The 12,229-nt window shown below is 36.4% G+C and overlaps 1 protein-coding gene across 5 annotated transcripts in view; it reads left to right on the top strand.

Moving 5' to 3' along the window:
* Nucleotides 1–12,229, top strand: part of RPS6KC1 (ribosomal protein S6 kinase C1) — a 218,048-nt gene that overhangs the window by 184,790 nt on the left and 21,029 nt on the right. For 4 of the 5 annotated variants that reach the window (XM_059938190.1, XM_059938204.1, XM_059938217.1 and 1 more), the window contains 2 exons: nucleotides 1,663–3,258; nucleotides 3,530–3,619. In XM_059938190.1, coding sequence (XP_059794173.1) covers nucleotides 1,663–3,258; nucleotides 3,530–3,619 — 1,686 coding nt within the window. The remainder of the gene's footprint in view (nucleotides 1–1,662; nucleotides 3,259–3,529; nucleotides 3,620–12,229) is intronic. The other variant, XM_059938198.1, reaches the window with a different exon arrangement.

The raw sequence follows: 12,229 nt of genomic DNA, 5'->3' as shown, positions 1-12,229 counted from the left end.
CAGATATAGGAAGAACAAAGGAGAGAAAATAGTCCAAGTTTTTGTGCCTCAGTAGCTCTGAATTCAGAAAGAAGAAGTGATTTGGGGAGCAAAAATAAAGAATTTTAGCACATTCAATTTTAGATTTGAGCAGCTCATCCAGGTTGAATTAGCCTAAGAATGAATGCAACTTTTCTTAGAACTTTACTAGGTGTTGTTCCTTGCTGATCACTGGAACTTTACAGCTATAGATAGTGTCTCCTTTGTGATGGAGTATCCCATTCTGATAAGTTATGATTTGAGTTAACAAGCATTGAGTGAATGCCTATCATCTCCTGCACACTGTATAGGCAGTAGATACATAAAGATGAAAAAGACTTAGTCCTGTCCTCACAGTAGGACAGTTGAACAATATACATCATTTTATTTGGACTGCATACAAGAACCCCAGCTTCAGGGCAGGCATTACTGTTAGTGTGCCACAATGGAGGTATTTGTGATAAGAGGAATGTGGTTATTGTTGTCAAAAGAATCAAAAAAGATGGAATCGATGCATAGCTTCTTTTGTGTGTGAGTGAGTGAATTTCAAAGCCATATATGAATCTTTAAACTTTAGTTTGAATATGGAGAAATATGAGATACTGAGTATAAGCTAGTGATGACAGAAAGTTAGCTAAGAAGAAGCAAGAGGGAAGTTAAACACCACAATGTTCTATACCACTAATTATTATCAAAATGGGATAAGATTGTTAACTAGATCACTGATAGAAGAAGATGTCTGAGTATCCTAGGATTAATATTATGCAGTTACCCTTTATAGCATTAGTCTATGCTGGGCACAGTATTGGGCGCTTTATGTATTTATTGAGTTCCTCTAAATGAAATGAAATGCCAAGGAGAGAAAGATATTTTGGATGCTTCCATTGACCTTTTTACACATATAATTGACTGTCAGTGATTATTTCCCCTAAGATTTAGTTCTCCTTGGTATATGATGTTTAATAATGACATTTAAAAATGTGCTGGAAAAAATTGCTTTCTCCTTATTAGTACAGGGTTTCATTTTTGATGTATTATTTCCTATTTTGGGGAGTAATAGTTATGTCTTTACAAAGTATGCTCCCACAATTACTGTTTTTAAGATTTCTGAATCAAATTTAATTATTCTTATTTTTTTTTTTGTAATACTGTTTCTAGTCAGTAGAGCTTCGGTGGCCATGCAGAGCAGAACATAGACTCTTCTAGAGTAAATTATGTTTAACTTTAAAGTAGAATTTTAGCTGTGAAATTTCATATTAGTATTTGTTATAACCAATTTCTCTTCAAAGGAAGAAATAGGTTGTCATTTTAAAAATAATTGATATTAGGAGATATGCTTGAAACTGTACTCACCAGTCAGCAATAATAAGAAAGCATTTTATTTAGTTATTTAGTTTCTTTTTTTAATTGCAAAAATTTTATTTAGACTCTTTGTTGTCGTGAATCCCAAATCCAAGCTCGCCTATTCTTCAAGAAGGCATTTTATTAAATTGCTTCTTACAGCATACTTGACATTAATGGGTATCATTGACTTGCTTTTGACTGATTATTAGAATACTTTTTTTTTTTTATAATGGCTTCAATAAATAACCATTAATTTGGTGTTCTTAATTTTTTTTTGTTTTTGGTTATGCTTATTCACAGGTGGCAAACTCTGGTCATATATCAGTAAGTTTCTAAACAGAAGTCCTGAAGAAAGCTTTGACATCGAAGCAGTGAAAAAATCTTCACTTGCTAAAGTTCAGCTGCAACAGCCAACATCTAGTCCTCAGGACAGCAGCAGCTTTGAATCCAGAGAAAGTGATGGTGGAGCCATGCTTAAAGTTCTGCCTTTGAAGACCAGTCTTACTCCAAGCTCTCAAGATGATAGCAACCAAGATGATGATGGGCAAGACAGCTCTCCAAAATGGCCAGATTCTGGCTCAAGTTCAGAAGAAGAATGTACTACTAGTTATTTAACATTATGCAATGAATATGGGCAAGAAAAGATTGAACCAGGGTCTTTGAATGAGGAGCCTTTCATAAAGACTGAAAGGAATGATGTTGATACCAAAGCTATAGAAAACTTCCCAGCCCACCTTGCTGCTGACAGTGAGAGCCCCAGCACACAGCTGACAGCCCACGAGCTGAAGTTCTTTCCTGAGGATGATGGCCTGGAAGCAGTTAGTTCTCCAAGAACATCAGATTCCCTCAGTAGATCTAAAAACAGCCCCATGGAATTCTTTAGAATAGATAGTAAGGATAGCACTAGTGAACTCTTAGGACTTGATTTTGGAGAAAAACTGTATAGTCTAAAGTCAGAACCTTTGAAACCATTCTTCACTCTTTCTGATGGAGACAGCACTTCCAGGAGTTTTAGTACTAGTGAAAGCAAGGTAGAGTTTATAGCTCATGACACCATTAGCAGGGGCTCAGATGACTCAGTCCCGGTTATTTCTTTTAAAGATGCTGCTTTTGATGATGTCAGTGGTACTGATGAAGGAAGGCCTGATCTTCTTGTAAATCTACCTGGTGAATTGGAGCCAATGAAAGATGGTGCAGCAATGGGACCTACTAAGTTCACACAGACTAATATAGGCATAATAGAAAGTAAACTGTTGGAAACCCCTGATGTTTTATGCCTCAGGCTTAGTACTGAACAGTGCCAAGCACGTGAAGAAAAAGGCGCAGAGGAACTGAGTGATCCCTGTGGGCCTAAATCCCATAGTATCACAGAGAAACACTACGCACAGGGAGATCTTGGGATGTTATTTGTAGCAGCTGATGATCATAGTAATGCGGGAGACATGTCTTTGTTACACAGTTCAGATCCTAAGTTTCAAGGACTTAGCTTGGTTGCATCGGCATTAACAACAAACAACGCAAAAGAAAGCTTATTCCATATTTCTGACCCACTCTCAGGTGCTAATGAATATAACGTAAATACAGACACTTTAAAAACCGAAGAAGTATTGCTGTTTACAGATCAAACTGATGATTTGGCTAAAGAGGAGCCGACTGTATTTCAGAGAGACTCTGAGACTAAGGCAGAGAGTGGGTTAGCACTAGAAGGAGACAAGGAAATACATCAGATTTTTGAGGACCTTGATAAAAAATTAGCACTAAACTCCAGGTTTTACATCCCAGAGGGCTGTATTCAAAGATGGGCAGCTGAAATGGTGGTAGCCCTTGATGCTTTACATAGAGAGGGAATTGTGTGCCGCGATTTGAACCCAAACAACATCTTATTGAATGATAGAGGTCAGGAACTTTTGCAAATGCATTTCTTTTTATTCGCTGTTGCTTCCAATTAACTGAGTAGGCGTTTTATCTTGTAATTAGTATCTTCATTTCCTGTCTAGAGCTTCATTATCAGTGCAGCAAATTCACCCCCAGTAATAGCTTCTAGTACTTAATGATGCCATTATTCTTAATGATACTGTTTTTAGCTACAAAAGGAGTAATTACAGTTCACTTCTGCAGAAAATGGAAGAGAAAAATGTTTTGATTTCTCCTGTCGTTTTGTTTTTAGGACACATTCAGCTAACGTATTTTAGCAGGTGGAGTGAGGTTGAAGATTCCTGTGACAGCGATGCCATAGAGAGAATGTACTGTGCCCCAGGTTAGAGCAATCTCCTAAAATGTTTCACTTGGAAAAGTAGTTTGGCAGCTCTCATTTCTTTATTGAAGTTGTATTTTCACTAGCAGTTGACAATATGTTGGATTTGGTTATCTCTTTAACCCTTTACAAAAGATAATTTGGGGGATAAAATCATTATATAATCCATAGTATATGTGTGTATGTATATTTGTTACTATATGATGTTAAATGGGTTTATACTTCTCTTAGAACTGGCCATGAATTCGTAGAAATGTCAACTTCTTAGTGTTTAAAAGGACCTTTAAGTATCCTCTTTAATTGGATGATTTTTTTTTTAATTTTAGAATTTTATTTTTTTATACAGCAGGTTCTTATTAGTTATCCATTTTATACATATTAGTGTATACATGTCAATCCCAGTCTTCCAATTCATCACACCACCACCCCCGCCACTTTCCCCCCTTGGTGTCCATACGTTTGTTCTCTACATCTGTGTCTCTACTTCTGCCCTGCAAACCGGTTCATCTGTACCATTTTTCTAGATTCCACATATATGCGTTAATATACAATATTTGTTTTTCTCTTTCTGACTTACTTCACTCTGTATGACAGTCTCTAGATCCATCCACGTCTCTACAAATGACCCAATTTCGTTCCTTTTTATGGCTGAGTAATATTCCATTGTATATATGTACCACATCTTCTTTATCCATTCATAGTCACAGAGGACTGTCTACTTACTTACTTATTTATTTAATTTTTGGCTGAGTTGGGTCTTTGTTGCTGTGCTCAGGCTTTCTCTAGTTGCGGCGAGCGGGGGCTACTGTTCGTTGTGGTGCGCGGGCTTCTCATTGTGGTGGCTTCTCTTGTTGCGGAGCACGGGCTCTAGGCACGTGGGCTTCAGTAATTGTGGTGCACAGGCTCAGTAGTTGTGGCACACAGGCTTAGTTGCTCCACGGCATGTGGGATCTTCCCAGACCAGGGCTGGAACCCCTGTCCCCTGCATTGGCAGGCAGATTCTTAACCACTGCGCCACTAGGGAAGCCCAGTAAATGGATGATTTTTAAGATGTGAGAGGTAGATGGCTAAAAGAGTAAAATTCCTAAGGCTAAAAATGGATAAAATTTGAAATAAAAAAAAATGCAATGTTGTGACTTCAGTGATGCGCCATCCTGGCATTTTAGAGCAGATTTTAAAGAGTTCTTTCCATATTTGAGAAATTTTAGGAAGCATATTCTTCTTGTTTAGAAATAACCAAATATTTGACACAACAGGTTCTCTTACTTTTACTGTATTGTCTTTGTTTTTTTAAATTAGAGATTTATTTCTGGGGGTGTTAGATCCTTTGCTGATAATTATAGGTCTCTTAAGCATATGAATTGGATTTTAGTTAGTTTCTGTCTGTCATCAGTGCAGATGGGGCTGTGTTTGAATCCAAAGTTTGTTCACCTTTTGCCTAGCATTCAGCCTCTTTGAATGGCCAAAGTTGCTTCACTTGTCACCCTCTGGCTTTCAGAGGAGGTTCAAGCTGATTGTATTGACATGATACGCTTAGTTGTTGATTAATACAGTATTTAATGCTTACTAGCAAACCAGCGTTATTATTGATGCTAACATTGTTTCCCTGCATAATGGGAAATGATTATAATTAGGATGCAAAGAGCTATATTGTTTTTAGTTACAATTTTCATTGTTAAGAATTATTTCTGTATTGAGAAATAGCACAGTTTTTCAATCTGCAAAGCAAATATACTAAAACTATTTTCTGAAAACAATGATTTAGATTTTCTTCTTACTGTTATACTCTTTTCTTTCCTCTTTCGTCCCCCAAATTAGGATTGTTTGATTTTATTTCTTCCTAGGGGTGATAGAGCATGCCTACATTTTTTTCTTTCTCAAATAGATAATATTATGCTGGCTTTTGAAATCTTATTAGTATGATTTAGTTAATGGGATAACAAAAAAATTTCATAGTGAAATCACTTTATTATGGTTATCTGGTTTATTTTTTAACAGACCCTTCCCCTTTCTAATTTGATTATAAATTACATTTTAGGTACCAATGTATGTAAATAAGTATATGTTAATTATAATAAATTTCAGGGTTTTAGGATCAAAATTAAATCTGGGAGTTCTTTTAAGTAAAACCTGTTAGATCCTGAAGTCAAGTGCAGTATAAACCTCACATCAAAACCAAATGTTTATGGGGCAGTTTAATGTTTATAACTGACTCTTTTTTTTCCTATTTTTCTTCTTAGTTTCTTGTTGAAAACTATCTGTAAGGTTGTACTTTGGCTTTCTAGCAGATTATTTTTCTTCAAACTATAGGCATGTTCACTTTAACGTTCATAGCATGTTGACCTCCTGAGAATTTTAATATATGTGGAATAAAACCATACTACATACATCAGCAAATACATACTTTCAACTCTGTGTGCTGAAATACAGTTTTGTGTACTGAATTTAATAGTGATCAGTTTCCAAGTTCTAATTTTTAAGCTTTTTCCCAGAAATCACAATTCTCATAGTTTACCAGCAGGTGGCAGTCTACCATTAATGGATTTTTGCTGTCATCATCCAGGTTGTCCTCCACTAACATTTGCAAAAAGCTGTAGTCTGAAGAAGGGCTTTGTTTTAATTATTTGCATAAAAGAATTGTACTTTCAAGCTTTGTGAGTTACAAAAGTGTTCTAGTATTATGGCATACATTGAACAATGTGGGAAGTCTCTCCATTCCTTGGGCCTATTAATTTGTTTTATCAACAGTATAAAACTCAATCAGTAATGACCTTAATTGAAAAGTGATGCTGGTGTTCTAATTTAGATGGTCTTAAACCTAGAGTTGCAGAACTCAGTTAAGTGTGTGTACTCCTGCCCATTGCTTATAATGCAAAGGGAATTGGAACAAAAATTTGTGAATTACTGTTTGTTTCAAAACTGAACAGCAGTGCTACTGATAAAAATAAAAGTAGACTTTGCTCCTCTTCTCAAAGGGGTGGGAACAATGATAAGAAGCTAATGTTTCAATGCTTAAAAATCACAAATCAATGAACACACGGGGACATAGAGTACTAAGTCATCTTTTGATCTGTCCTTTGCAATACTGAGGGTTGAAGTAATTCTCCTCCCACATCCCCTTGCCCTCCTGTTTCCCAACTCTAACCTTAGTATTTTTGTCCAAGTAACTGTTAAGCAGCTGATGTTTGGTTAGAAAGTAAAGTTGTCACAGGATTATGATGAGAACGATTCACTTCTGTTTGAACAGCATGCAACCTCTACCCCTACCACGCCTCCCTCCTGGGAATCCTTATCACACATTTGTCCTAAAAACATTATCCACCTGCCCTGTACTTTATAATATCAGCAGTGTATCTTTTTATCTTGTGGATGATGTGCCTTTATATTTTGAGAAAATTTTCCAGTAACAGATTCGATTTACATGGACAGAAACTTGAGCAAATGCCAAACTAGCAGGGGGGCCATTATTCTGCTCTATAAATAAGTTTAAAAAAGAAAACACACACACAGAAACCTGTGAATCAACATGTTTTGGTCTAATTGAGGGGAAAAGCAAGATAGATAAATTTTGAAATGCAAATGATCACCTTCTGTTATTTAAGTGTAGTTTCTGCCAACTTTGCGATCTTAGATTTTAAAAGTCATAGTCATTTCAACGATGTATACTACCAAGGATGTCCGATGTTCACAAGTTTCTACAGTGAAATGAAGAACTTTTTAAAAAAAAGTTGCCACTTTTTTATATTAAGGAAAATAAATCCAACAACAAAAAGACAAAAACCATGGAGCTTTTTCTCTGTCTACATCTGTGAAAAAGCCAGCAAATAAATGGCTGCAGCTGCAGACCCATCAAGAGGGTCTTGAGAATACGAATTCACTGATCAAACCCAGCCCTGTTTTCAAAGTAGAAGCCGTTCCTTTTAGGTTCACTTTGTATCCTTAGGTTATCTAGGATGATTCTCTAGAAAGGTTTTATTTTAAATAAACATCATTCATGGTAAATGGGTCCCTTTCATACCACAGAAACACAGAACGGAGTTCAGGAAAGAAAGACCAAAGAAATAGTCCCCAAAGTGGGAATAGATTATATAGCATGACGATATAAATATAACACTGTCTAGTTTCCGTATGAGGAGAGTTTTAGATATTTTATTAAGAGATGTTTAGACAGATTCTTCTGTTTTTTTGTTATGAGAGATTATAGAATAATCTGGAGAATTATAGAATAACTGGAGTTAATTGGTTATTCTTCTCCAGAGGACTTCCTTGTAGTTACTCTGATTTTACTTCAATTTGTATATACACACAAACACACATGTATTTAGAAGATTTAATGTGCTTTATCATTGGAACTATTAATTTATCATAGAATAAATTTTTTGTTATAGTATTTTAAGTATAAAGGAAAAATAAAATGTCAAGAAAGTATTTATTTTTTCTTTTACCAGTATTTTTTTCTTAGCAGTCTCGTCTCTCATCATAAAAAAGCAGCTAGAAAATAGAACTTATTAAGCACATAAAACACAAAAGACTGGATTTGAAAGTTTAATATGCAATCTAAGACAAGTGAATAAAATTGTTTATATGTTAGTTATTATGCGAACATAATCACTTAAGTTTCCCATTCTAGTCTTAACAAGTTGATATGGTATCCTATGAATGTGTCCTTCACCTTTAGTTTCCACCCGATTATGAGCCTTTATAAATGCTTGAAATTTACATTGATATTTCTCATTGAATACTTTTCACACTTGAGAATTTATAGGTGAATATGTGTGTAAATTGAAGAAGTCCAAAGTGCTTTTTACCGCAGCCCAATCTCCACGCTCCCAGATGTCAAATGACAGCTTTGCTTCCTCTCTTAGGCGATTTCACACTTGGAAACAGCTCACAGCTGATGGTGAAAAGTGAAACATAGAAAAATCATGCTGATAACTGTCTGCAAAATTCAGTTTTAGAGCATAACATTTATTTACTACTACTCTTTGCTCTTCTAGCCTGACTTTATCAAATAATCCATGAATATATTTTTGGGGCATAGTCTCCCCTGCCTTTCTTCATACGCATGCTTTACACACGATTAGTTGCTTTTTAAGCATGGTGCTCTGTGTGATAGTTATGTATTTGATAATTAGATCTAGGACTCAGACCATGGATGGTTTAAAAATACCATGAGGGCGTCGTAGGTTTAAGATTTAGAATGTTACGATGAAATTGAGAATTACCAAAACTCAATATTTTTCTAACATCAGCCATTAACTCATTGCATGACATTGGGCAAGTTATTTAAGACTTTTTAGGCCTTAATTTACCAGTAGTAAAATAGATTTTTAAGAACTTTTTTCTTAACATTTTATTTTGAAAAATTTCAAACATACAGAAAAGTCGGAAGAATTGTACACCCATATTTACCCATCACCTAGATTCTGCAGTTAACGTCCTATAATATTTGCTTTATCATATATCTATCCGAAACAGATTTGTTGAATATTAAGAAGGTCACAGATGTCAAAATTCAAGTCCATCTTATTAAGGGCAAGAACTTTTCTGCCGAGACATAAATACTGATTTCCTGTCTAACATCAGTAAGGTTAAAAAAATTATTTCACTTGGAGGACTTTCTCAGTATTCTCTTTTTACTCATTTATAGTTTGTACATAAAGTATATAATATGGAAATGAGGAATTTATGGAAACTATTTTCATTTGCAGGAAAAAAGCCAAGACAACTTTTGAGTAGGGTGAAATTTAAATGCCAAGATTTTTAACAAACAAAGGTGTTTAAAAGAAGAAAGAATCATTTAGATCTGAGAATTTCTGGGTCCTGGGTAACTTCACCATGCGTGAGGAATCTAATTTTAGGCATGTGAAGTTGTTAGAGAAAGCAAATGAATATAGATGTATATTTTGAAATAATAATGTTATCACCAGGAAATATGGCTACATCCCTGGTTCAGTCTCCCCCCCGCCCACCCCCGCCAAAGGAGAAGGAAGAAAAAGGCAAGAGGGAGCTATAGAAATAATTTTAAAAGAGTGAAATATTTGTGGTTAATATTTAAACGTTATGTTTCAAACAGGAACTGTTTTGTTTGATTTACCCTTGAGCAAAACTTCCAACAGTAGCTCCCATGTACATAGTAAACGTTTTAATGTTTTCCTCGAATGATTAGCAAGTACTTTTAATCTTTTGCCTTTAGTTCCTAATGTTATATAACTAACTCTATGTCTTCTTTGAGAGAACCAGTATCTTTTCAAGTTTGCCATAGAATAGCGGAAATTTTACACTGAGGAAAATTCCCTGCTGCGCTCCACCCCTGTATACTGATGAAGCTTGTGCCATGAGTATATTAGGCTAAGCAAAAAGAGGTTCAAGTCAAGTCTTAACCTTGTCCAGAAGGGCAAGACCCTTCTGATGGAAAGAAGATTAAAGGGTTCCTTTATACATGTTTGAGGGTCTGAAACCTTGGGATCCATCCCTAGGTAGGGTATATCCTGGAGTCCTCACAAACCCCCTAAAAATGGGCCAGTCACCTTCCCCTCTGCATTAAGGTCACTCCATATTGAAATAGACCCATTCTGAAACCATACTTCTCATCAGGCCAGAATGTGATTTGTCTCTAGTGGTGAGAATGAGACAGAGTAATAGAGTATTCAGTCCTTGTTATTTGGCACCTTAGTGAATAACACATTAATTCCTCTCAAGGGAAGAAATTCTTGAGCTGTTAGAACTAGAGAATTGATAAGGGTGAAAGAATTGATACTGTATTTCACCCCTCCTGTATAAAAACAATATCTCTGTACATTTCCTAGTACTACCTGGTATTGGGGAATAGGGGGTTTACTTCAAGCTTTAGATTGTTAAAAGGAAGTTAATTTTAACTTCTTATTTACTCTACATCTTTTTCTTTATGATCTTGGACAAATTTCTTTTTTAGAAGAGGAACACAACATTAGATACTTACTGTTTTAAGTAAGAGCTGCAGTGTAATGCTTCTTAATTTTAAGGTCTAAATGGATTTTTGGCAACTGTTCACTTAATTGGTCTCACCACCATATTATTATAAAGAAGGAAGTGAACTATCTTTTACCTGTGATATTTAACAAAGAAGATGTAATGCTGAGTTCAACATTACGTACCAGAACTATTGGCTAGCTACTTTGACCAAATCATCAGTTTTTATACCATGTAGAGTCTTGTCAGTTTGAATCTCCAGGAAGTAACCAGGGCTGACTCCTTCTAAACAATTATTTATAAATACTTCCTTCAAATAAATGTTTAAAAATGCTAAGGTTTTAAAAAATTGGTGATAAAGCAAATAGAATTCCTGAAGCTCCGTTAATAGCAGTGCATGTAGCTCTGCCTGCCTAACACGACAACAGAGCAGAGGGGAGAGAGAGAAAACTGCGCCTGTCATTTTCACAATTTTCAGTTAGCCTTTTTCTCATCAATCAACTGTAATGGCTTTGGTTGGGTAACACTGTGACACCCGATGGCTATTCAGAATGGAGTTGTGATATGATCAATGGAAAATGGAGCATGCTATTGGTTTTTTTCCTACCAGAAACGCAGGGTGAGAGTAAGCAAGATTGTATAGAGCTCAGAATTATAATCAGTCAACCAGAAGTCATATGGTAGTTAGCTGTTTCTTAGTTTATCTCACAAGAAAACTGTATAGTAATGATACCTATAAACTTCCTCGAACAAGTAATTTTTGGCTCTGGAATGCTGAATCTAGTTAAGTCAAGGATCTTTGACCCAAGTTGTGCAGATAATTGCAGGAAAGCTCAGAACATGGTTGCCAGGTCACCACGACAACAAGGAATTAAAAGCTGGGTAGTGGGAGAAGCAGAATTTTGTTAAACCTCGCCTGAATTAGTACTTACGTTCATGTCTCCACAGTACAACCCAAGGCCCCGGGTTTCATATAATTCGATTACCTGAAAACCAACTGAATTAGTCATGTGGTGGCGGGAGGAAGCAAGCCTAGAGACTGGGATGAGCCAAGAAGGCAGGCGTGTGAAAGGGGGGCAGCACCGCCTCTCCCCCATCACCGTGGGGGGCGTGCGCAGGAGCGCTGAGCCCCAGCTGCTGCAGGTTCTCCCCTCTGGAGAGTGCTCGCCCCTGTTACTGGTCTTCCCTGATAACACTCTCATGAGTTAGAGCAATGTGATACCAGCAGCTTTTAAACAGTTCATATTCTCTACTCGACCAATAAAGCATTTGAATCTTCGATTGAGTACGATGCTGAAGGACTTTATGGAATGTGGAACAGATAACTGGGCAGCCAGCATTTTCTGAAATGTAAATAGAACTATATGAATATAAATATAAAATAAGAAAAAAGGAGCAAAATGCCCATTTGAAAGGATGGGCTAGGAAATGCAGATTCCAGGCTCTAGAGTTACTCAGATGTTAGCGCCAGCTTACCCACTTGGAGCACATTTCATGTAATTGTGTGTCTAGATTCCTTCCATTGAACAGGGACAGCGGAAACCTTGATTTATCTCCCAGTCCTGTCTTCTTCCTCCTCCCAGGGCTTTCCAGCTTCTTTTCTTTACTACATGCCATCCATGCCAGGACAGACTGTAGCAGTCATTGTGCTCTGCAGAGGGG

The sequence above is a fragment of the Balaenoptera ricei genome, chromosome 1 (genome assembly GCF_028023285.1).
Source record: "Balaenoptera ricei isolate mBalRic1 chromosome 1, mBalRic1.hap2, whole genome shotgun sequence".
NCBI classification, from domain to species: domain Eukaryota; kingdom Metazoa; phylum Chordata; class Mammalia; order Artiodactyla; family Balaenopteridae; genus Balaenoptera; species Balaenoptera ricei.
The sequence above is the reverse complement of the archived record's forward strand: the minus strand, read 5'-3'. Positions and strand labels throughout refer to the sequence as shown.